We start from the raw sequence: 22,673 nt of genomic DNA on the forward strand, positions 1-22,673 counted from the left end.
CTTGTGTTTAGATGAACTTATACACTCTGGCTTAAGATGAAGAAAGCATAACACAGGTGCTTCAAAATGAAGTTGTTTACTTGCTATTTCCAGACATAAATCTGGATGATTATTTTTTAAAGTAGATGAGTAAAAACCTTGACTAAAAGAGTGCAGAATTAATCTTCTGCCAGTTGAAAATTTTGACAAGATGCATTTTTCACAGTGAAAGTTTTCTGTATCAATTATTTCCTATTTTCTTATCAGTCAAATGTATTTTTTCTATGAATAAGATGCTGAAATTATTATATGCCTGGGAGCAGATTTCATTATTGAGGAGAAGAGACATTATATAATCCTTCAGAAAGTTCAAGTATTGAGGAGATAGATTTGTTGTTCAGATTTTCAGGTGATCTATTTTTAAAGTTTTTATGTTGTAATGCAGTGATGTACCTTCTTCTGACATTCTCCCACACAAGAATATACAAACTTCCTGAAGGGTGCTCAAAGTATTTGAACTATTACCAGTCTCACATAATTGCTGCTGGGTCACAGATCTACAGAGTACTGTAATAGACATGTTTTTGTCAGCCAGGGAATCCACATGACAGCTTTCTGGTGCCATCACTCCCTAGCAATGAGAGTTCTCTTATTGTTACTATTTATATCTTTCACTCTTGTTGGAATTTAGCCGGAGACTTTTAATCCTGAATTGTTATTTGGGCATATGTAGAAATGACAATGTGGCCATGCAGGCGAATTTCTGGAAGGAACTGTTATTCTGGATTTTAGAAGCTTTATATAATACCTTGTCAAGTTATTCATTAGGGCATGTTCTGTGCTATACATTTAAAGGTCCTGAGTGACATGAAACTGTCATTTTATGACTTCTGGCAAATAGGGCTTGTCACTTTGAAGTCTTTATTGCTACAAGGGCAGGAAGGGGTTAGTCATCACATAAGTGTACAACTTCTTGAGGAAAAAAAATACTATTATTTTTGTCAGGCTTTGATCCAGATAGTAAATAGTATCACTGTTAGACAAGTTAACCAAACAAATTATACATTTGACTGATTTCAATTAAATTCTTTCATTAGGGTTTATTACCAATAGGTGATCATCTTCTTATAGACTTGTATAAATATATTTTGTATTGTCTAACTAACTAAATTCTTTGCTATTGAGTTTAAATGTTTTGCTTTGATGTCAGTTTGATTTCCATTTAATTGAACATTATAATTCTTTTTACTTGAGTTTTTGGATTACTATGGTAGGTGAGCTTAGATAATAAATTTTCCTGATTTTATTTTCATGAAGTCTTCTAGTAAAATTATTAAAATACACCAACTCAAGTGTCCCTAAGCAGTGTGAGGGCAGAACCACAAAGGATATGGCTGGAAAAAGACCAATAAATTCCAAAACTTGAACAGTTTTCCTTAACTAGCCTTTATTTATTTTGTTGGGTTTTTTTTTTAAGTTCAGCCTTATTCAAGGCTCCCCACAAAATACACATAACACTCTGAGGGCAGCAGCCAGTACTAAAATGCTTATGTGAGGATATATGTATGAACACAAATCTCTTCACAGCTGGCTCTCTGTTGGTCCTAAATACTTGAAAAGTGTTTTAACTTATCCTCAGGCTGGCTTAGCTTGTACATCTGAAAATGGACCCACAGAGGAGTGTTTTTATTAGCAAGTCTTTACTAAAAGTATTTGGGCAGTCTGCCCAAACTCTCCCTTTTCTGGACAAAGTGCATGCTGCCTTGTACTTCATCATAGGAAGCATTTCAAGACATGTGGTTCTGTTTGAAAACATACCCTGAAACTCAGAAAAGTCACTGCTACTTGTAGCATAATTCCCACAAGTAATGCTCCTGTCCTGTATTTCCCAACCTAATCTGGATCCTCTCTTCTTTCCTCCTCAAGTGAACTTGCTCAGTCAGACCTTTTCTGCCCAACCCTTTTCTCAACAGATTGTTTACAGGCTTCTTCTCCCATCCTCTTCTCATTTGGAGAAAGACCACCCACCCTTTCCATGAGCAGGGACAGCCCACTCCCTGTGTCCCCTGAGAAATGTTGCTGTGCTGTGTGGCTGCTGCAGGATCACATCCACAGGGCATTAGGTCAGTGCTACTGTTGGAAATGCTGGAAGGCAGCCTTCTGTGTAGCTAGATGACACTGAAGTACTTTTATCTTGAAACTGTTTTGGAGAGCTCCTTGAATTTACCCCGGAGGATAACACCAGCCAAGGAGACAGGAAGGTCGACTCAACTGGATGTTGCAGTCACTCATTAAGATCATTATCTGTGTTATTGCCTTCCCTGTCCTTCCCACCCTAAACTGGCTGCCTACTGCATGTAGGCTGGACTTGCATCTTTCATGCTCCATCATTTCAAAGAACAAGTTCACGTCAGTCAGGGGCAAGCAGTTTTTCTCTCCTTTGCTCTGGTGGCAGGTTTAAACACGTCACTATTTCCCTCTGGGCAAGAACAAATAGTTCAAGCTTCAAGGTCATTCCCACGGATTCCTGAGGACATTTGCCTACTGCTACCCATCAGCAAGAGGTAACCGTGCATCTCGTATTTTTCTGAAGAGTACCTTTTTCTAGTTTAAATAAAGTGGGAAGATGAACTAATTTAATATTGTCCTCTAATGATACTTCTGTGACCTAATGATGCTCTTTTTTTTCCTCATGAGTGAGCTATCAGATTTTTGCCCACAGGGTAAATGAAATTAAGCTTAGTTTTAAGTGTATTTGAAGAACCAAGTTCTTGAATATCTCTTCTTTTAAGAAATATGCAGATTTGCAGTACTGTATGCTTGACCCCAAATCATCCTACCCCTCTAAGATCTGGTAATAATTTCTAATGTCTCTCAATGGTCTTTTATTTCTATTTTGATATTTCTCAAACTCCAGTCTGATAGTAGTCTTGTAGACTTTAAAGGTCACTGTTATAAGAATCTATCATTGTCAACTAATATTTGGTGTAACATCAGCCCTAGAAGGTAAAAGTTTCCTCCCATCTGGCATTAAGTAAACTTATAGACCATCTTTATGCTATATATGAAGGACCATGCTTTAACCGCCGCCCCCCCAAACAATGCTATGAAATTGCATCCTGTCTTTTACAAAAAAACATCAAAGTAAGTAGTCTGTGTCACATCATGAAAGGTTTACACATTCAGTGTCTCAGACTCAGACTTTCCTAGGTCTTGTTCTCTTAAGATGCTGATATAAAATGCTGGTGGTGTTTAATCCACCATATAACATTGTACCTTAAAGTTGTTCTTTGTAGCTGATGTCCTGCCTTCCTGACTGTAAAGCCAGGACAGCTGTAAGCAGATGACATGGCAGCCTGCTTCCCATCATCCACTACACCTGTATACTAGGTCATGTTCTTTGCTTTACTGAAACTTTGATTATGAGGCATTTTAGACCAGAGCAAAACGAAGAGGTTTAGCTCTTTTCCAAATTAGCAGTCTTATAGGGAACGTGCACCATACTGAGTTATTCAGTTTATGTCCTGCATGTGTGAATCAGTGTTAAATTTTAAATTTCAAATTGCTACTTTTGCTATTGTCAGCTTTCAAATCTGAACTGTAGTTCTAACAATGAAAAATTCCTTTCAGGTAAGGACCCTACATACTGTATTGCCAGCTATAACAGTTGTAAAATAAACAGTGCTAGAAGGCAGGCACGATCAGTGAAACTCCATCACCTGCAGCCAAAGTTGTTCGAGCAGTCCCTGGAATCAGCCCAACTGCTGGCTCAATACAATTCTATCTTCCTACACACTTTCCAGGCACAGTGTAGGAGTTACCCTGGACCCCAAATTATCCCCAGAAGACAGTTCTCATTCAGCTGACCTGTTTTGGGGTGAAGTATGTTTAACAGTATGGACGCAGCCTATCCAGTTGACCCCAGTGCTAGAGCATGTTAAAGTTGCTGTCTAGGCATTTGGTTATAAGGCAGTATCTGGACTAATGCTGGGTTCAGAAATCAAAGGCTTATCTGCATTTCTTTTGTTCTTGTTGAAATGAAACAGTCTGTTCTGGTGACTGACAGAGAAGAAACTTTATGCTTCATTTGGACTGGGATTTATCAGAGCTAGTCTTACTTTCCAAAATTCTCTTTGAACATCATTTTTACTGTGTATCATATAGCGTTCTGTGTCAGATTAAAGCTGGTATGTCACAGATCTATTTTAGAAGGAAAAATGTCATACTTTCATCAACCTAAAAAATGTCAGAAACTTTACTTTGCCATGAAAAGTGCATATAAAATAGTTTCAGAAGATCAGAGAAATCAGCATGTTATTCACTTGTCATAAACGTTCGGGTTCTGAGCAGGGTGATGCCATAGTTACATGTGAAGTTTCACTTTTGCTTTTTTTTTTAATGCAAATAGTCTGAAAAACAAACTCATGAGCAAAATCAGAAGTGCTTTGGTTATATAGAAGAAGCTATATAGGATAATGCTATATTTATCTATCTATATATACTGTAATTCTATAGTAAGTGTAACAGTGGTCAGTGTTGGAAATAGAGTGTCTTTAGAAGGGTTGCGTCAGTGAGGATTTCAGAAGCTGCACATGTGGATACTAACAAGCATATCTGTATCACTCCCACTTCCCATCTGCTGAAGGAAATGTGTCCTCACTGGGGTCTCTCTCTGTCTCTGGAAGGTTTGCAGTACATCTGTGAGCAGTGATACGAGTGGCTTGTCACTGAGGCCCTTGGTGCCTGCTGATGGCTCACGCCAATTTCCCTCTCACACCTGGTTTTGGGGTAGGGGCAGCAAGCAAAGTAAGTGCAAGTCAGTGTCCTCTGGAAAAATAGGGAGGATATGATCATATATGTAAAGGAAGCAAATATGGTCGAATAAATGCCAAGGAAATCTGATTGCAGTTTTTCTTGAGCTTTAAAGGGGAAATATCTGTGTGCCTGTGGTTAAAATATGCATGTATATGTACATATACACAAGGATACAGCAGCAGAAAAAAAATCCAATTATTTATTTAGGACTATCAAAATTAATAACATCAACTTTTCTAAGGACATATGCAATTATTAAATAATGGTAGAGTGGAAATGGTAAAGGTTTGCAAAGAAGGTGGAATGTTACCATTCCTCCATGAAAAACAACATATGAAAGAAACAGTCCCACGTAATTTGAAATAGTGGTCTGTAGCAGGTGCAAAAAAACCTGACTGTTAAGAAAAAAATGTTTTCTCAAAAGAATCACTATTTTGTCAAAGTATTATGATTTCCTTTTTTTAATCTATTTCTCCTGCTCAGGTGCTGCTGGTATTTCCATTGCACAGCGGGAAGCACCGTATAAAGTTATTTTGTCTTCATTTCTTCTCTGAAGTATTTTTATTATGTGTCAGGTATATGAACTCTGTAGAAACTATTATTACACTTTCCATAAGTTTGTACCATAACGTTTTTTCTTTCATTCTTCTTGCACTGGCCCTGTGATTTTGACCTCTTCCTGCAGAGATGTTCAAAGCAATTGGAAACTTTTGTACTGCTGCTGGTTTCTTTCTAGGTCTTACAGCTCCATGTAAATGTCATATGCATGCATTTATATGTGACAGCACAGTAACAGTTGTTACACAACACTATCTACCTGTAGATAAAATTATAAACAGGTTTTTTTTTTTTTTTGTAAACAGCCATGGAACCATTATCTTTGATGTTTGTATCACCCTCCAGGACCATCCTGTATCAGCAATCAATCTCTAGTCTCTAATTGCATGTAAACATAGACTTTTACTTAAAACAAAACCTTATTTATGGGTAATTATTTTCAAGAATTGGTACAGGCAACAAATAGAGATTAGTGGGGTGCAGCTATTTAAAAGAATGAAAATGTGTGTTTAATATGTCTCTTCTAAAAGAGACAAATTAAATTTAGATCTACTCAAGAATCATGAAAAGGTAAACAAAAAAAGTTCCAACAAGTATTTTCCTCATGGCTTACAGTGAAGCAGCAAAAGATCTTCATCAGACTTAAAATAAAAACAAAGAAACAAGAAACCCCCAAATCATTCTCATTAAATCATGATAGATCCCATCTGTAGGTGACTGTACTCTTCATCTACAATAAACATCTCTGATGCCCAGTTTCATTGATACAAGTTAATCCATGGTTTTTCTCACAATAAATGTGGAGACAATGATCTTTTTATTCATGTGCTTTCAAGAGAGAGAAGCCTTTAGCATTAACCCCCCAGTTGCAGTCCCTCTGTTTTCTTCAGGGGTCTTGGGGAACTCTGTAAATAGTAAAAAACTGGATCCTGTGTGTGCATTGTTGTGGGTTAACTTGACATCTGCCTGACAGATATGAAATAGAGCCTGTGTTGAGACCTAAGTCTTTGTCAGGTGGCAGCTGGAGTCAGGCAGGATGCCCTTCACATCCAGCACCCAATCTGCTTGAGTTTGGGAACGGGACTGTGAAACTCAAAGTGTCTGTGGCTGTCCATGGAATATGACAGTCCACATTTCTTGCAGATACCTTCTTGTGAACTATATTTATGTCTCTTAATTTTGATCTGAACATTAAAATTTTCACCTCCCTTGAATTGAACTTGCAGTTTTGAAATGAAAGAATGAAAAGCAAATTGAAAAAATACAGTGCATTAAGAAGCTGATATCTGTTCCAGGGGTACAAAACTGTGCAATGGATATGAGCTTTATTTTACTTAGAGTGAGATTAACAGAACATAATCCACAGACTGGGCAACCTCTAGTAGTCCAGACTGTAGGCTGATACCATTCTGTAGGGAGAGCTGGGAAACATCTTGCAAAGGTTGGCAATTCCTCAGCTCCTGTATATGGATGTGGCAGAGAGTTGTCTCTCCCATATCTTCTTTATCTTCTCCTGCCTATGTCAAGCCATGTTGATCTGCTCTGGAAAACAAAGAAAACAACTTAGTAACAGCCTTTACATATCTCTCATTACACTACTTAAGAAAAGGGGGAGCAGAATAATTACTATATTCCTCACTATGTTAAGTGACTTTTTTTTTGGTGAATGAAAACCTCACAATAATAAAAATATGCATTATAGCTTGCTATAGAATCTCAACAGAGATTTTGTTTTAATGACTGAAAAAAGTGGAGTAAAAAGCAGCAAGTTAATGCAGCTTGCATTATCAATTGAAAAAATTACAAGAAGCTACAGTTCTTCCTCTAATAAGGTGTTCAACCTCCAGTTGAACAGCAGAGGGAAATATTTTTTGTCGACCTTGTTCTTTGAGGTCAATTTTTTTCTCTTCCCACTTTCCTCTTTCCCTTTTTTTTTTCTTTTTTTTTTCCCCAGATGGAAGATAGAACCAGGAAAAATAATTTTGTTATAACAAATTTTTTTTGCAAAGTCCTTGAATAAAGTATCCTTGAATAAAGTACACAGAATAAAACCATAGACACCATATGCTTTACTATATGTAAGACTTTAGAGTTGTTTTATTGCTGCTATGTTTCAGTATTAGTTCTAGTTTAGAACTGAGTAGTTCAGAATCAAAACTGTGACTATTATCTACCAGTCCTTGGAAATTTATCTCCTATGGATTTTGTTTTTCCTTTTAGGTTCTGAGTTTTAATTTATAAGTTAGTGAGCTCTGGTTAGAAAAACATTTTATGTGAATGTTTTTCTAATAGCATATGAGATTGAATCAAAATCTTAGTAGGGAAGCTCACCACTGAGCTGTGCAGTCTGTGCCTGTCACAGAAAAGTCAGGGTATTTGAGCAGGACTAGATGTAAAGAGGTAGAAACTGTATTTAGTTGTCCACACACAATCCTCAAGCAACACACAAGTTGTTGTAGGATGTCAGAGAAGATCTCTCCATCGGAATTACCTTTTACCCAATCGAAGCTGAATTCAACACAGTTTTTGAATTGCCTTTCCTTGTGGCCTGTAAATTCTACATTCTTTGTCCATTATCAGTGATGCATTCTTTTCCCCAGGATTTGTTAATCTCTCCCTAGGTCTGAGACTACACTTGGACAATAGTACCACCTTTAACTTATCTCAAGTCCCTGCAGTAGTGGTTTATCTTACAGTCCAAGTTCAAGTTACCGGCAGAGGGATATTTGAAGGGTAGAGGGAGGTTTTGGTGATCATTGGTGGTCATAGATGCCATCTTTCTCATAACTTGGGGTGATCTTCATTTGACCATTCATATGTGTATGAGCAGTTGCTTCTCTACACAGTTTGCTGCATTGGGAATTTTTTGTCTGGATGCACCTACCAGGATGTGCTAACCAGAACTCTCCTCTGTCAGATTTGGGGTGGTCACCATCCTGTCACTACCTGCTCTCCTTTTTCCATGGCAAAATCTTTCTGTGGACTTTACAGTGTTTGAGACAGGTGACTGTGCTCTTTAAGTCTTTGCAGAACTGAATGAAGAAATTAAGGATGAAGTGGAGCAACTTCTGGTGATAAACTATGTTGTACCATAAAATTTCTTGTTTGCCACAGATTTAAAAAAGGCAAAGGGTCAAATGGTATTCTGACAGATATGCTTTTACTTGGTAAGTTACAAATAAGCAGTGTTTTGGTTTCCGCTTTTGCTTACATGTTCTATTGATAAAAAATGTTTCAACATTGCTTTCTAATATGAGTTTTAAATATGTATATAGAGCAAATATTAATTTGGTGCCCCATACCCCAAGCTCAATTACTGATTTTATCCTTATTTTCATGTTGCAGAGACAAAGTATTAGAATGGCATAAAATATGGCCCAGTTCTACTACAAAAGAAGCGTCAATGCTCCCTACAGAGACCGAATCCCTCTTCGCATTGTGCGGGCAGAATCCGAACTGTCTCATTCAGAGAAGGCCTACCTGAATGCTGTGGAGAAAGGAGATTATGCCAGTGTAAAGAAAGCCTTGGAGGAGGCAGAAATTTATTTCAAGATCAATATTAACTGCATTGATCCCCTGGGCAGAACTGCACTCCTAATTGCAATTGAAAATGAGAACCTTGAGCTCATTGAGCTGCTCTTAAGTTTTAACGTGTATGTGGGAGATGCTCTGTTGCATGCCATACGGAAGGAGGTGGTTGGAGCCGTGGAGCTGCTGTTAAATCACAAGAAACCCAGTGGAGAGAAGCAGGTACGTGCAGGATCTTCTGAGTTTATAGTCTGGTCTAATGTAAAGGGAAGAATTGTGCAAAGGGGGTAAGAAAAAGAAAAACAAAACATCATCCTTGAGTGCAGTACTTAAAATCAGAAAATTAATTACTTTGATACTGAATGCATTGTATTCAACTATGTTTATACATCATACAGTCAGAAATTGTTTTGACTCGGAAGGACCTTCAAGTCTAGTTCCAACATCCTGCCATGGGCAGACATATCTTTCCTTAAACAGGGTTGCTCAAAGCTCCATCCAATCTGACCTTGAACAGTTCCAGGGACAGGACACCCTGAACTTCTCTGGGCCGCCTTATCCTGTGTCTCACCACCCTAATTATAAAAAAATGTCTTCCTTCTGTCCATTCTAAACCTACCCTCTTTCAGTTTAAAACTATTGCCTTTTTTCCTGTTGCTACAGGCCTTGGTTAAAAGTCTCTCTTTGTCTTTCTCATAACTCCCCTCTGTATAATCATAATATTATTCCTGCAGATATGGCTGGGAAATCTTCAATCATTCAAAGAAACAAATAATTCCAAAGAGAATAGTAGTGGAAATATGTAGTCCCTTTGAATCAATTATGAAACTCCCATATAAGTCAATGAATGTTTTAGCCCATCCATGTAGAGATCATGATATCCCAACTCAGAGAGAAAACTGGTGGACACAACCCAGTTCATCAGAACTTCAGTCCTGTCTCAAGTAGTCATCCATCCTATGAAGTACAATTTAAAAAATACAAACTTCTCTCCCTTTCTCCCTGTCTTTTCTCAAAGGAAAAAATCATTACATATAGTCTCATTCATGATCTGATACCTACTCTGCTTTCCCTTGAACTGCTTTGAGACCTCTCTGGGAAATATCTAGCCTCTTGCAAATCTTTCTAATTTTAAGAAAATAGTGGAAACAGGATAACATAGCCCATACATTCTGATATTCCTAGGAGTCTTTCTTCTAGGAAGAGAAACCTCAAAAGTAGTTATACTATTGTACTCTATTTTCATCAATTTCAGCTTTCTTGTGTTATAGGTACTCTATTAGTGTATTTCAATGAATAGTACGTTGAAATTATTACAGCCCTTTTACAGATAATACATGTAATATACTTAAATTACAGTATAATATACTTGCCATGGATAGAATTGCAGATAATAGGTAAAAAGTATAATTTTTGCTGATAAAATAACATTAATTCTACGCTCCTTTGTTATAGAAAGAAAGAGATACTAGGTCTTCCTGCAAATGTGTGTGCCTGCCTTTTCTTCTAGATAGTAAAAGCAGAGCTCCTGTAAAATGACAACAGATTTATGTCAGAGAAGGGGAAGAAAACTATATTCACATGATGTTTGTCTCATTTCATGATTCCTAAACTGATAGTGCAGATGAGGATACAGTGCATAGGAATTTCTCAGTGCAGTGTACCAGGAGCCTGAAGGATCAGTGCACAGCCCCATCCCAAACCAGTTAAAACCCCTGTGTCTCCATTATGCAGCCTCTACAGTGGAAGTTGCCATTGGCAGGGTAGAGTTCATGCCATGTGATGGTAGCCATCCAAAGGTGTGTCTCATCTCTGGTCTGGCTCCCTGGGCTCCCCTTGGCAATGGAAAAAAATGGAGATCCCTGGAGAGCTCCTCCTGCAGTCTTTATCAGTTACTTGTTTTAAGACATCATAAATCACTTTTTGACCTTGGGAGTCTAGAAATTCACCTTACAAGAGCTGCCTAAATTTCAGGCTGTTCTTTAGACTTTCAGGGCTACATTTTTGTCTGGGCCACAGCTGCTGTAATGAAAATGCTTGAATATAAACAGTCAAACTTGTATTAGTGAGCATCATGCTGTAGCAGACAAAAGATAAGCTTACTTTTTGTGTGAATACTACCATGTTAAATTATTCACAAACTGCTTTGCTCCGGTCTAGAGGATCCTTCTCTGTGCTGAAGCTTAACCATGTTGTTTCAGTGCCAGAGTCCACTGCTGGTTGGAGTGAAGAGTGCTGCTCCTGCTATGCTTTCTTGGTTTCCCTGGTTGGACTTGCTGGGGGTCTTACTGTAAAGTGTGAAGAAGAATAATGAATCATTTGAACAGAGACATCTCCTTTTGTGTCAGTTTAAGTCTAGGTTTGCCCGTTGCCTCTGCAAGCACTGAATGCAAGCCAGTGCTTATAAAAATGGCTCCTTAACTGTTAGGTTGCTTACACATGTTCACTGTTGTATGCCCTGGGGATCCCAACAACAATTAAGCTTCTATGGGTGTCAGGTGTGTAATAATACACTGATAATCACACTGGTTCATTTTTAGGAACATGGCATGCTGAAGAGGATGTAAATGCCAATGGCATTTTTGCACTAATGCCACAATGAATTTAGTATAATAAAAAAGTACCTTTTGGCTGAAAAATCATTCCAATGCAATAAAGAGATAAAAGCTGAATACTCAGAATTATGTACTTCTATTATATATTTTTTCTTCCTTCAAGTTGTTTTCCCCCTTCAAGTTTCTTTAGAAACTATTTCAAATTACAACTCTACTTTTTGATTACTGGTGTTTGTAAATATTTGATATATTGTTTAGACAATGATTCATTTTCAGACTCTGTGCTTTTAGTAACATGATATCTTTGGCTGTTTGGTTTTCCTTCTTTGAAAAAGGGAATGTGTGGTCACGTGTGGTAAAATCCTGGCCCCTTGAAGTTAGTGGAAGTTTTGCCATCGATTCAGTGAGGTCAACCCTTTTTTGCTGGTTTTTTTTTTTTTTTGGTCCCTGATGAAAAGTTTTATTTCTACAGAAGACAGTTAATAATAGAAAGAAAAACACCTTGCTAAATACTTCCAAGCACAAGAAACAGTTTCCCAAATATTTAATTAGTGAAAAAGTTATGAACATTGAATTTCTGGAAAAAACCTGATATGATTCACAAGTAAATGAATTAGCTCTCACTAATTTTTTTCTTTATATTCATGAGATAATGTCCTATGTATGATGCATAGCTAATTTCAGCTTCAGTTCGTACAATAATGTAGCTATATTTGTAAAACGAAATAATTTTAAGCATAGAATTTATTATATAATTCAAGTTCTCATTGTCAATGTCAGAAATCTAGAAGAAAATGTCCTCTTGTATCAACAGAAAGCTACAATTCTTCAGGACTGCTGAAATGTATCTTTTAAAAGAACTGGTTATCCTCCAAAACTTAATGCTTTAAACATTTTAGGTGTTGCAAAAGGGGGAAAATGTAACAATATGTTAATTCTAACCAGGAATCAATTCGTTTAGTTAAAGTAATCTGATTTTGCATTTTTGGAAAAGTTTTATAACCAACATCTCCAAATTAGCAGATGCCACTGATCTCTAATTTACACTTTCTCCTAAAAGAAACAAAAAAATAAACACAGAAGAAAAACCAAACAAAAAAACCCACCATAACAAAACAAACTCAAAATAACCCACTCCAATAACAAAAAACCCTAACAAAACCCCAATAAAACAAACCAACCCCACCCCCCAAACCCCCAAACTATAAAACAATGTTCAGATCTCGTTAAAGTTAGATCTAAACTCTCTAGTCTATTGATCATTCAGCTGCTGGCTCTGCCTAATAGCCATATGTGATGGGCTCAGCATTTCCAAGACCACATAGGTTACAATGGTTTTAGCCTAATTACCAATGTATGGATACATCTGGTGCCACCTGGTGACTACAGATGAGGTATGTAGGTTTAACAGTTCTGAATTGTCTTTGAACTCCTTCTGCTTCTCAGTTTTTGAGAGAAGTTTTTGCACTATACATTAATCTAACACAAGGAAAGGGGTTTTTTGCCACTTGCATTATATTCATTATATTTCTACACTTCTTTAGCTGTACCAGCTGCTAGAGCACAAGTAAAAGAGAATAGCACAAATTAATGTGAATGAGTTGAGGAAACTTGTCCAAGTACTTTTAAATTACCATTCTTTAAAGCCATATGTCCTGAATTATCTGCCAAGTCACTTGTTGCTTACCCTGATGGATAGCTGAATGCCAAATTAAGAGGGGGGGAAAAAAAGTTGTTCTTTTAAATTTAGTATCTGCAGAAAACATTTTTGTCTTGTTAAATTGCATGCAGCATCCACGGATGGGCTGGGGGTTAGGCAGCATAAAAAAATTAATACCTTTATCTAAATCATAGTGTGCTCTACTGCTTAGGGAACTCAGGCTTTGATCATTAGCTGGGGGGTTGACCATCTAAATATTTGTGTATATTCAGGGAAGACTGAAGCAGAGGTGTAGCTGCCTTCTAAGGATGCTGCAAATCACATAAGTGAAGCTGAAATCTCAGTTACTAGACTTGAATCCATGTGGCATTGTATTAGCTGACAGACTTGCTTTAGGGCTTGGAAACCCGACAGCAGTGCTTACAGCATTGTCTGACTAGCAGAATAAAGCACATGACAGTGCTTTTATGCCTTCTGTTCACTATTGTATGTCAGTCTTGTGATATTTGAGGGTATTTTTAATGGGTGGACACTCTAGGGATAGATGTGCAGATGTGTGAACAAAATACTGAGCTAATGCCAGACTGGCATTTGCAAACACAAGGGAATTGCTAGAGGAAGGAAAACTTTTAGATAAGGGAGGATGTGATCCCTGCGATATGTGCCTGGCTCACATGCAGAGAAAAGTAGAAATCACTGGCACAGTGCTGGAAGTAGGAAGCTGAAAATAAACTATATCCACATTCTGCAACACTCAGAGACCTTTTGCTCTCCCAGAACAAGCAGTAAAGGCACATCATAAACTACTTTATGCAAAAGCCCTGCCTCTACTTACTCTGCCAAAGTCAAGCCAGGAAGCCAGGCTTCAGCTTGTCAATGTGTCAGCCTCTAAAAATGCAAGTCCATGGCATGTACAACTTTTTTTTTGTTGGGTTTCATGGATTTTCCTGGCAATTTCTCAAAGGCCCAAGAAAGGATGAGTTCCATCAGTTGTCTAAATATTTGGGAAAAAATATTTATTAAAAGAGACAAAAACCCAAACCTCTGAAACTTTAAGTATAGAGACATTTCTGAAGGAGTGAAAGATTCAGCATTTAGGTTACCATTTTCTCTTCAGACAGAGCAACCCTTCCTCATCAGTATGGAGGGCCCTCTAGTATTCTCTCTGGTCATGGTAGACTTTAGGTATGATATGTTCTAGCCTTTCTCTGTAGGGAAAGAACTGAAAGGAAGGAGGTGAACCTTTTTTTGGCAGAGATAACCACAGCAAGCTGTGGGTTTGTGCTGTAACAAGGAATGGCATCTGGAAGAGATGGGTGAGGTGAGAATTCATGTGTAAGAAGATGGCAAATGCTGAGATATTTATGTGCTGTTCAGTGTGCTAGCAGCCATTGTAAACTCTTGGACAGGAGGAGTTATCAGGTGATTGGTAGGAAAGCTTGCTATTTTGGGACTTTTTGGGAGGTAGGGAGAGAAAGGGCATTGTTTTACTGTCAAAGGCTAAAGTTATATTTCATCAGTCTTGACTCATGTCTGACTGATAATTATTTGGAGTGTGTGAAGGTAGAAAAGAAGAGGACAAGAATACAAGTTGTCTTTCGCTTGAAGCTGCTGATGTAATTCTCATCAGAAAAAAAAAGTGACTGATCTTTTGCCAAAATGTGTCTCAACATCTGATTTTTTTTTTTTTTTAATTAGTTGCTAAGTAATTCTGGAGAGAATGATAGACTGTAAGAGAACAGCCAGGATGAGGGAATGGTCCTGTGTGAGGAAGTGCAAAGGATATTGTACAGTATAGTTTCTAGGCCAGTGGAACAGACTCCTCTGTGGATGTTCAGGCACTCACCTAAGCTATCTGGGAAAGGGCATGGACAACAAAGCTAGACAGCTTTGCAGGCAAAGCGCCTTCAGTCTGGCAGCATTCCCAGAAACAGAGAAAAAGTCTAAAAGGGAAAAGTCAGGAAGCAGCATGAAAGTAGCACAGAGCCTGAAGAGTCATTTTCCATTCCTGAAATCCTGGCAGCTTAGATGCTGCTCTTCTGACAAAGCTCCTATCAGGACTGACAGAGCTCCTATCTCCTAGGAGATTCCCTACATGTGGCCACATCACCCACTCTGTTCTTTTAATGTCTCTCAGTATCTTTGGACTTCTTGAAATTGCCCTTTGAGGAGTCCCAGTGTCCTGAGATTAAGCCAATGCTCTGCTTTGGAGCTGCACTTTTAACCTAGCTTCAGTCTCAGTCTCCCTTAATGTGTTTTAAGAGCATTTACGCAGCTTTGGCCCGTTGTTTTCTTTCCAATCTCATGGAATATCATTTTCCCAGTCCTGCATTTCCACATAGCCCAATGGTATATATGTGGGAAAGCTCCTATGTCAGGGTTGTACTTCCTCCTGGTGACAGTGGGCTCTCCTGGAGAAGACCAAGGAATGTATACAGGTTGTAGGCCCAACATGACTGCAATAGACTTTACATAAATGTTAAACCTGACTTTTTTTTTAATTCTCCTTCAAATTTTCCCCTAGCAACTGAACTGGGAGTTATATTGGTCAAGAAGAGACAGAAAGATTTTATGATCACTGCATGATGCCTGGTAGTTTCCTAATCTAAACCTCTTTTTCCAGTAACTTTGCAAAATTCCAGTTACAATCTCTTCTGGGGTAGTTGTTGCCTGTTGAGATTCAAGCATCATTTTTGTTTTGAAAATGTCTCCCACAGAAATTTATGAACGAAATGTCTTTTTCGAATGTTGTGATTAATGACAGTCTAGCTAGTAATGAGTATGGAGGAGGCATTGCAGAGATTCTTTGTCTGAAAGTACACATTCTTGAAGTGAAACGTGAGGGCAAAATGTTGTTTCTTTCCACTGCTATCTGCCTGAGTGGGTAGATGAGTATTTTTTTCCCAGTGGTGTCTGATTAGTTAGAATTTTCTGACATGTTGATAGATGAATGGGAGAGGCTGTGTAGGGGATATTTCATTTATGGATAAAACTAGTCAGTCTTTCATATAACCATTTAGGCACATGAAAACAGCATGTAGCACAGGTGCACAGTAAGGGTGGAGCTGACTAATTGCATATGAGATGGAGATAAGCATTGTCAGAAGTTTTGTTCTTGGGTTTGAAGAAGGTTGCTGGCTGTTTTCAAGTTCAGAAAAAGTTGCACATAAATGCCATTATGTCTTGGCAATAAACCCAAACTGTCTGTGTTTATATGCATCAGAGCTAAGGTGGGTGGATGAGTAGAAAAACCTGTGACAATTACTAAGGAAATACTCCAGAAGCTGGTATGCCTGTGCCACCCAACAGAGCTCATAGCAATTTCAATATTGAGGTAGGCAATGTGTTCTACAATATGCACCCATCACCTTGTAACAGATTCTAAATCATCATATTCCACAGCAATACCAAAAGACAAATAACAAACCATGAGGAAACATGACACTTTCTTGACCTGTACAAAATGATGAGCCAATTTTTAGTGGCTACATAAAGAAAAATTCTGACTATCAGGATCCTTATAGATAGGTTTCTGGAAGATAGTGTTATTGAGAATGACTTTTCCCTGCTGTTAATCTATTCCTCTGGTTTAGCAATCTGCAGAAATCCAGAAAATTTTGATGATGACAAATACAGATTTATTTTAAAGACAACTGGTGACACTCCACCTAAACTTGAAGTGTTACAGATTCAGAAATATTGAGTATGTTTCTGTCATTATTTGCTGACATTTTCATATTTCTTGTTTGAAGTTCATGCTAGAAATGAAAGTACTTTCCTATCATGAGGAGATGAGTACAGATTATCAAAAATATTTTAAAGTCTAGAATAAATCAAACCCTTTAGAAAAAAAGAAACTCCAAATCTTTAGAAAGATAATTAAAAAATAAGGTCAGCATAAAAGTCAGATTTTTCTTCAAGAAGTCACATTTTCTGTGCTGATTTCTTTTTCCTTCTTTTCGTGTTTTTTGAACCCCTCTTTACAGCACTCTGCCAAACTTACAATCAGAATAGGGACAGAACACAAATTAAAATAAAAGATGTCCAAAATTTCTGCCTTCTACTGTCAGTGGTCCTGTAGTGTCATCTTCACAAGCCTCCATGCCAGGCATCCTTCTCATCAAACCCACCTGCCTTCACTTCCTGAAAACTCATCAACTCCAAAGATTGCAGTTAAAATTTAAATATTTTAGCAGTCTTTCAGTGCCTGAAAAAATGTTAAGAATCAGCTTTGAGGCCAGTAGTATAAATTTGTTAAGAGTGAGAGGTTCAACCAACACAACCTTTTTTGATTGAGGTAGTCTTGTCTTCTAAGGCCTAGAAATCCCCATTGCCAATTATTTGTACATTTGATGATGTAATTTAACTTAGGAAGTTAACAAATTTATAAGCATCAAAGGAGCAATATAAAAAAAATCCAGTATCTTTTCTGTTTAGATCAGCCTCTCAGGGAACAGTTAATACTTTGGCCCCAGACTGAGATCTGTGCTCTGTATAAATATGTGCTATATATAAATATATGTATACAGAGACATGTATGTAAGGGGGTGGAAATCAGCCCCCCATTCAGATGGCTGAAGCTGAAGGCAAGGCAGCAGTGGAGCTCAGTCTGTGCAGAGATGTGTCCTGCCTGTCCTGCCTGTGCTGCAAAGGAGGGACATCCTCCAGTAGGTCTCATGTCATGTCTGTGTAGGTCTCTCTCATTCTCTAGAGTGTCTTAAGCAGCAAAATGCTGTTTGAATCAGTCCATTTACTGCTTACATGTAAGCCAGATAGCTGAGCTCCCAGTAAGGTCAGTGATGAGCAAGAGGACTTCCTGAGCAAATACCAAGTGTCTGCTGTAAGCTAAGAAAAAGACTTCTCTGGACTCCACTCACTACATCAACCAGGGGCCCAGCCCAGTAGCTCACATGTAGTGGGTAAGTGAAATATGAAGCATCTTAGAATATCTGTGAGACATGAGTTGTGGCCTTGCAGTTTTGTCACAGAACCTGTGGGCAACTGAGACGAGCCCTAGATTTTCCTGGGTATAATAGAAGCTTAAAAACAATTCAGATATAGAGCTATCATTAGGTGTTTAATACAAAGATAAATATCCTCCTGTATATTCATCTGCAACATATCCTTTTTCCGACAGTGCCCAGTGCAGAAACATAGGAAATATTTTAGGAACAGGACCACCTGCTGTTGAAAAAATCTCAAGGCACAGCAGTTTCTGATGGGCAGAAACCTTCAGGCAATCCAACGCTGAACAGTGGTCCACTGAAAAATATTTTCAAAGAGCCACCATTTTAGAGTTCTGTCTATGAGGAGCCACTATGCTCAAATGCAGCTACCTTAAACTTGCCTGTGGAGATACTTCTTAAATAATGCAGGAGTAGAATTTGACAGACTTTTTCAAAGTCAGCATTAGTCTTTGGGAGTCAAGCATGCAATCATACACAATAATCTATAAAACAAATAACTTTTTAAACCTTCAGCCATGGGAAAACACTAGGAAAATTTAGAAAACTCACCTCTGTCAAATATATATATATATTGTTCATATATAGTCTTCCACATCCCACCATTATCTTTCCTTGTGTCACAGGGCATCTCTTGTCAAATTTCTCTGTGAGCAGTGAAATTTATGAAATCTGATTTTCACCCAATTATATGTATCATGATAGAATTTCCTCTTTTTGATGTTATGAGCATTCATCAAAGCTTTTGAAGAGGCTGATACACTCATGATATCCTTGTTTTGTATGAATTCTTTGGTGCCTAGTAACATAGCTGCATTTACACTTCAGAATTTTCTTCAAATCTCAAACATCCATATCTTTTGGGAAACTTGAAGGAATTTAGTATTTCTTATATTTCTTCTACATTTCTTCTATATTTCTGTTAACACCCAGATGGAGCAATCCAACAAATTCAAAAGTCACAATGGACTGACAAAGCCCATTAATGTGATAACAGGGTCTGACTTGTCTTGGGAGGCTACCAATTTAGCTTGTCAATTTACTGATTGTTTTCTGGATAGAGGGTATGTATGTCACATACTGTACTGACAGAAGTGTTTTAATTGTACTTGTGCCTGTACCAGGATCCATATCTTCCATATCTTCACCCCAGACTGGCAGGAGGCAAAATTAGCTCCCCTCAACTCAGCTACTAAAACACTACAGAGAGCTGGTAATAAAATATTATCTAAATTTGCAGGCTTGTCAGAGTGTGTGAGGCCTTCTGGCAGGGGAAAAAAAAAAAAAAAAGAAATCTGAAATATCTACCCTCAAAGTGTATCTTTGCATATTAAGTACTGCTGAGATACAGCTGAATATTTGCAGAAAATGCAAAAGTCTACCATTTTATTTGCTAACAACTTATTTTATGACATTTACTGTATGTACAAGCCATCTGGCTGATAAGATTAAATTTCTCATCCCTGGTCCTTGCTCATTTAGACCTTTCCTTAATAAGTCTTTGCTTACTACCATGCCCTGAATTTAACAAAAATATACTTACATACGCTCAAAGGAAAAAAAAAACCCTAAACATTTCTAAAGCACATTAAGAATACTCTTTATGCATGGATGCACCATGTGTGTAAGATCTGAACAGATCAAAATCCAGCCAATTGGTGAACTGAAGAGGAACACAATACTAAGATAAGCCTAACTTGAAACAAGGAGTATTAAGGGGTTTGAACCAATACATTCCCCTTGCCATCAGTTTCAAAGGTTTCCTTCTAGCAATGTACCCTTAAATGCCTCTGACCAATTCTTCTGCCCCTGGTCTCTCACTGGAGGGCAGGTGTCGGGCAGGATATAACAATGCACATCGCTCCCGTTTCTCCTTTGACCTCTTTGCACTGGGAATTCAAAAGGAATATTTTTATTTCTAGCAACCTTCTCTTGTTTACTTACAGGTTCCCAAAACCTCTTAAGCAGGAGGATTGTTCAATTGATTCTTGTATACCAGGAAGATCTTAACATGTCTATTGTTAAGGAATTGAATCCAGCTGAGAATATCATCAACCTGTAATAATTTTCATTTTTCAGTCCTTTACCTCTCAAGTACATCTTTCATTCCCAGCACATCCTAGCATAGTTGTGTGAGCCTCTATATACTTCAGAAAAAATGTTCTATTTTGCATCTGTGAAATATGGGAAATTTACAGTATGGTTCAAAATGTAGAGCTACTGCTAAATAACAGACAACTGAAAAAAATACTGGGAATAATGTACTTGTGAAACAGCTTATTGTGAAGTTCTTCTGCATCCTCTTAAGGTACAGGTTTCTTTGTCTCTGCCAAAATCTTTTGTATTACTTTCTCTTATTTTTTTTTAAATAGAGAAAACATTTTTTCTGTCTCATGAATTTGCCTGTTCCCTGCTTTGTTCTTTGTGAGTACTACCCTTTTAATTTTCTCAAATATTAAATTTACTTCTCAGCCATGAAGATATCACAAATTACTTTGCAATGTTAAATAATTGCAATCAGCTGCAAAGACATTTAGCTAATTCCCACCCTCTGAGACACTTGTAACTCCTAAACAGTTTGTTGATACCAAGGGAGGCCACCAATCTGTTATTGTCTTTTCTGCAAAAGCTCTTTTTCAGAAACTATCTTTATAACTCCATAGCCAGTGGGACAGCTTTTCTTGTTTCTAGATCTAGAAAGCTCAGGGATAAACAAAGGATTCTGCTTAGATTCTAAGAACTCCTTTGTTCTCACATTTCTCTGAAAACCTCACTGTTGAAGCAAACCAAGTTCTTTCCAGCTCTCTTGCTGACTATTGGAGCCGTTTTGGGACAAGGAGAATGAACAGGAAAAACAAGATCTTTTCCACATTTTAATAATCGGACTAGAGACACAATTTCTCAGGAAATGGAATATCAGACCTAAGATTCATTAAAATGATTTTGTCTTTATGAACCATGTTGTGTTTGGGAAAATTATTTATGCATCCATTTAATAAATTCAAATGGGAAGGCCCTCCCCCTAGATCCACCTTGAACATTCAGGAAATTTTAGTATTGACTTTACTCATCATGGAAACTCTGAGAGAGGTATATATGAGCTTTATCATGATGGACATAAGTAATTCAAGTTCCCCTTTAATCCTTTCCATAATAAGATCTTTCTTCTTTCTCGGCTCTCATGTTTTTTCCAAACCATTTTACTTATCTTCTTTCACTGTCTCTTGAGCGAAAACAACTTTTTCTTGTCACTCCTCATTATGAGCAGTCAAGCAATACCCAGAACTCCTACTAGAAACACTCCTTTACCTGTTCAAAAATTTTATGTGGAGAGAGCAAGTGTAAGTTCCATAGATGAAAACAAATTCTAAGTATCCTTGCAGTCTTCTATTGAGTGTCTACTTTTAAGCAATTTCCCCCCTTCCTCAAGCTACTGGCATTGACTGATGAAATACCACATCAATTCACTCATAATTCTCACAGGAAAACATTAATTGGAAATGAGCAATTTGATGTACAGGCAGTATTTTGGATCAGAGTTCTTTCAGAGATACAGGGAGGACAAATTAAAAAAAACTTTAAAAAAAAGAGAGAAAAAAAAGCACTGAAGTCCTTTGACATCAGTTCTACCCAACAAATTCATGTCCAAACCTATCAAATCCAGTAACTTTTCCTCTGCTTCTGTCTGGAAACTGCTATCAATTAATTTTACAGCATTCCCTTTCCATTCTGTATTCTCTTTTTTTCAAATAAAAGAAATCTATATTTTTTTACAGCAAGGACTATCCTGAAGAAAATAGTCAAACATTCTGCTTGGAAGCACCTGGAAGAAAATATAGACATGAATAACAGTCTACCAAGATTTGTCAGGAACAAAGCTTGTCATAACAATATAATTATCATTCATCACCAGATAGCAAGTTCTGTATGTTGGGGAAAATCAGTGCATATCATATAGCTCGAGATTTGTAAGATTTCATAAACTGTCACTCAAAAGACAGTCTAAGAAAACCACACTCACAGGAGTTGCCCACAGTACTTGGTGAAACAGGACATATAAATTCAACAGAGGGGTGAAATGAGCAGTCCTGCAGGGGTCTAGCCCTATCAGTGCAATTATTCATGACATTTTGGATGAAATAGAGGGCCTGTTAGTTCTGTAGACAACTGACAACGTGGGGGGATCTCAAGGCTTTTGCAGGACACAATTAGCATTCATGTTTTGGCAAGCAAGTAATTATTTCTGTGAAAAATAAAAGAGTTTAGTAAGAAAAAATGTAAGGTTCTAAGTGGAGCAGAAATAATCAACCAAGTATGTCTTGGAATTGAAAACAATTAAGATAACAGTTCTGCAGGGAATATTAAAACAAGACTAACACAAAAAGACTGCACAATACATTTTACTGTTCAAAAGTCAGAATCACATCTGATGACATCAGAATGAGCACAGATCGTAGAATTGTAGAATCACAGGATGGCCTGAGCTGGAAGGGACCAAACGGTGGGAGGCTGGAAGGGACCTATCCTCTTCCAGTCCCCATAAGGAAGGTCTGAATGAAAACTTGTAAAACAGAAACTAAGAAAAGAAATGAAATATACTCTGTATTCACATTT

The 22,673-nt window shown here is 37.6% G+C and overlaps 1 protein-coding gene across 1 annotated transcript in view; it reads left to right on the forward strand.

Annotated features, from left to right (window-relative positions):
* TRPC4 (transient receptor potential cation channel subfamily C member 4) overlaps positions 1 to 22,673 on the forward strand; it is a 131,877-nt gene that overhangs the window by 41,535 nt on the left and 67,669 nt on the right. The window contains exon 2 of the mRNA XM_054628032.2: positions 8,698 to 9,102. Coding sequence (XP_054484007.1) covers positions 8,725 to 9,102 — 378 coding nt within the window. The 5' untranslated portion in view covers positions 8,698 to 8,724. The remainder of the gene's footprint in view (positions 1 to 8,697; positions 9,103 to 22,673) is intronic.

The sequence above is a fragment of the Agelaius phoeniceus genome, chromosome 2, assembly GCF_051311805.1.
Source record: "Agelaius phoeniceus isolate bAgePho1 chromosome 2, bAgePho1.hap1, whole genome shotgun sequence".
Lineage (NCBI taxonomy): Eukaryota > Metazoa > Chordata > Aves > Passeriformes > Icteridae > Agelaius > Agelaius phoeniceus.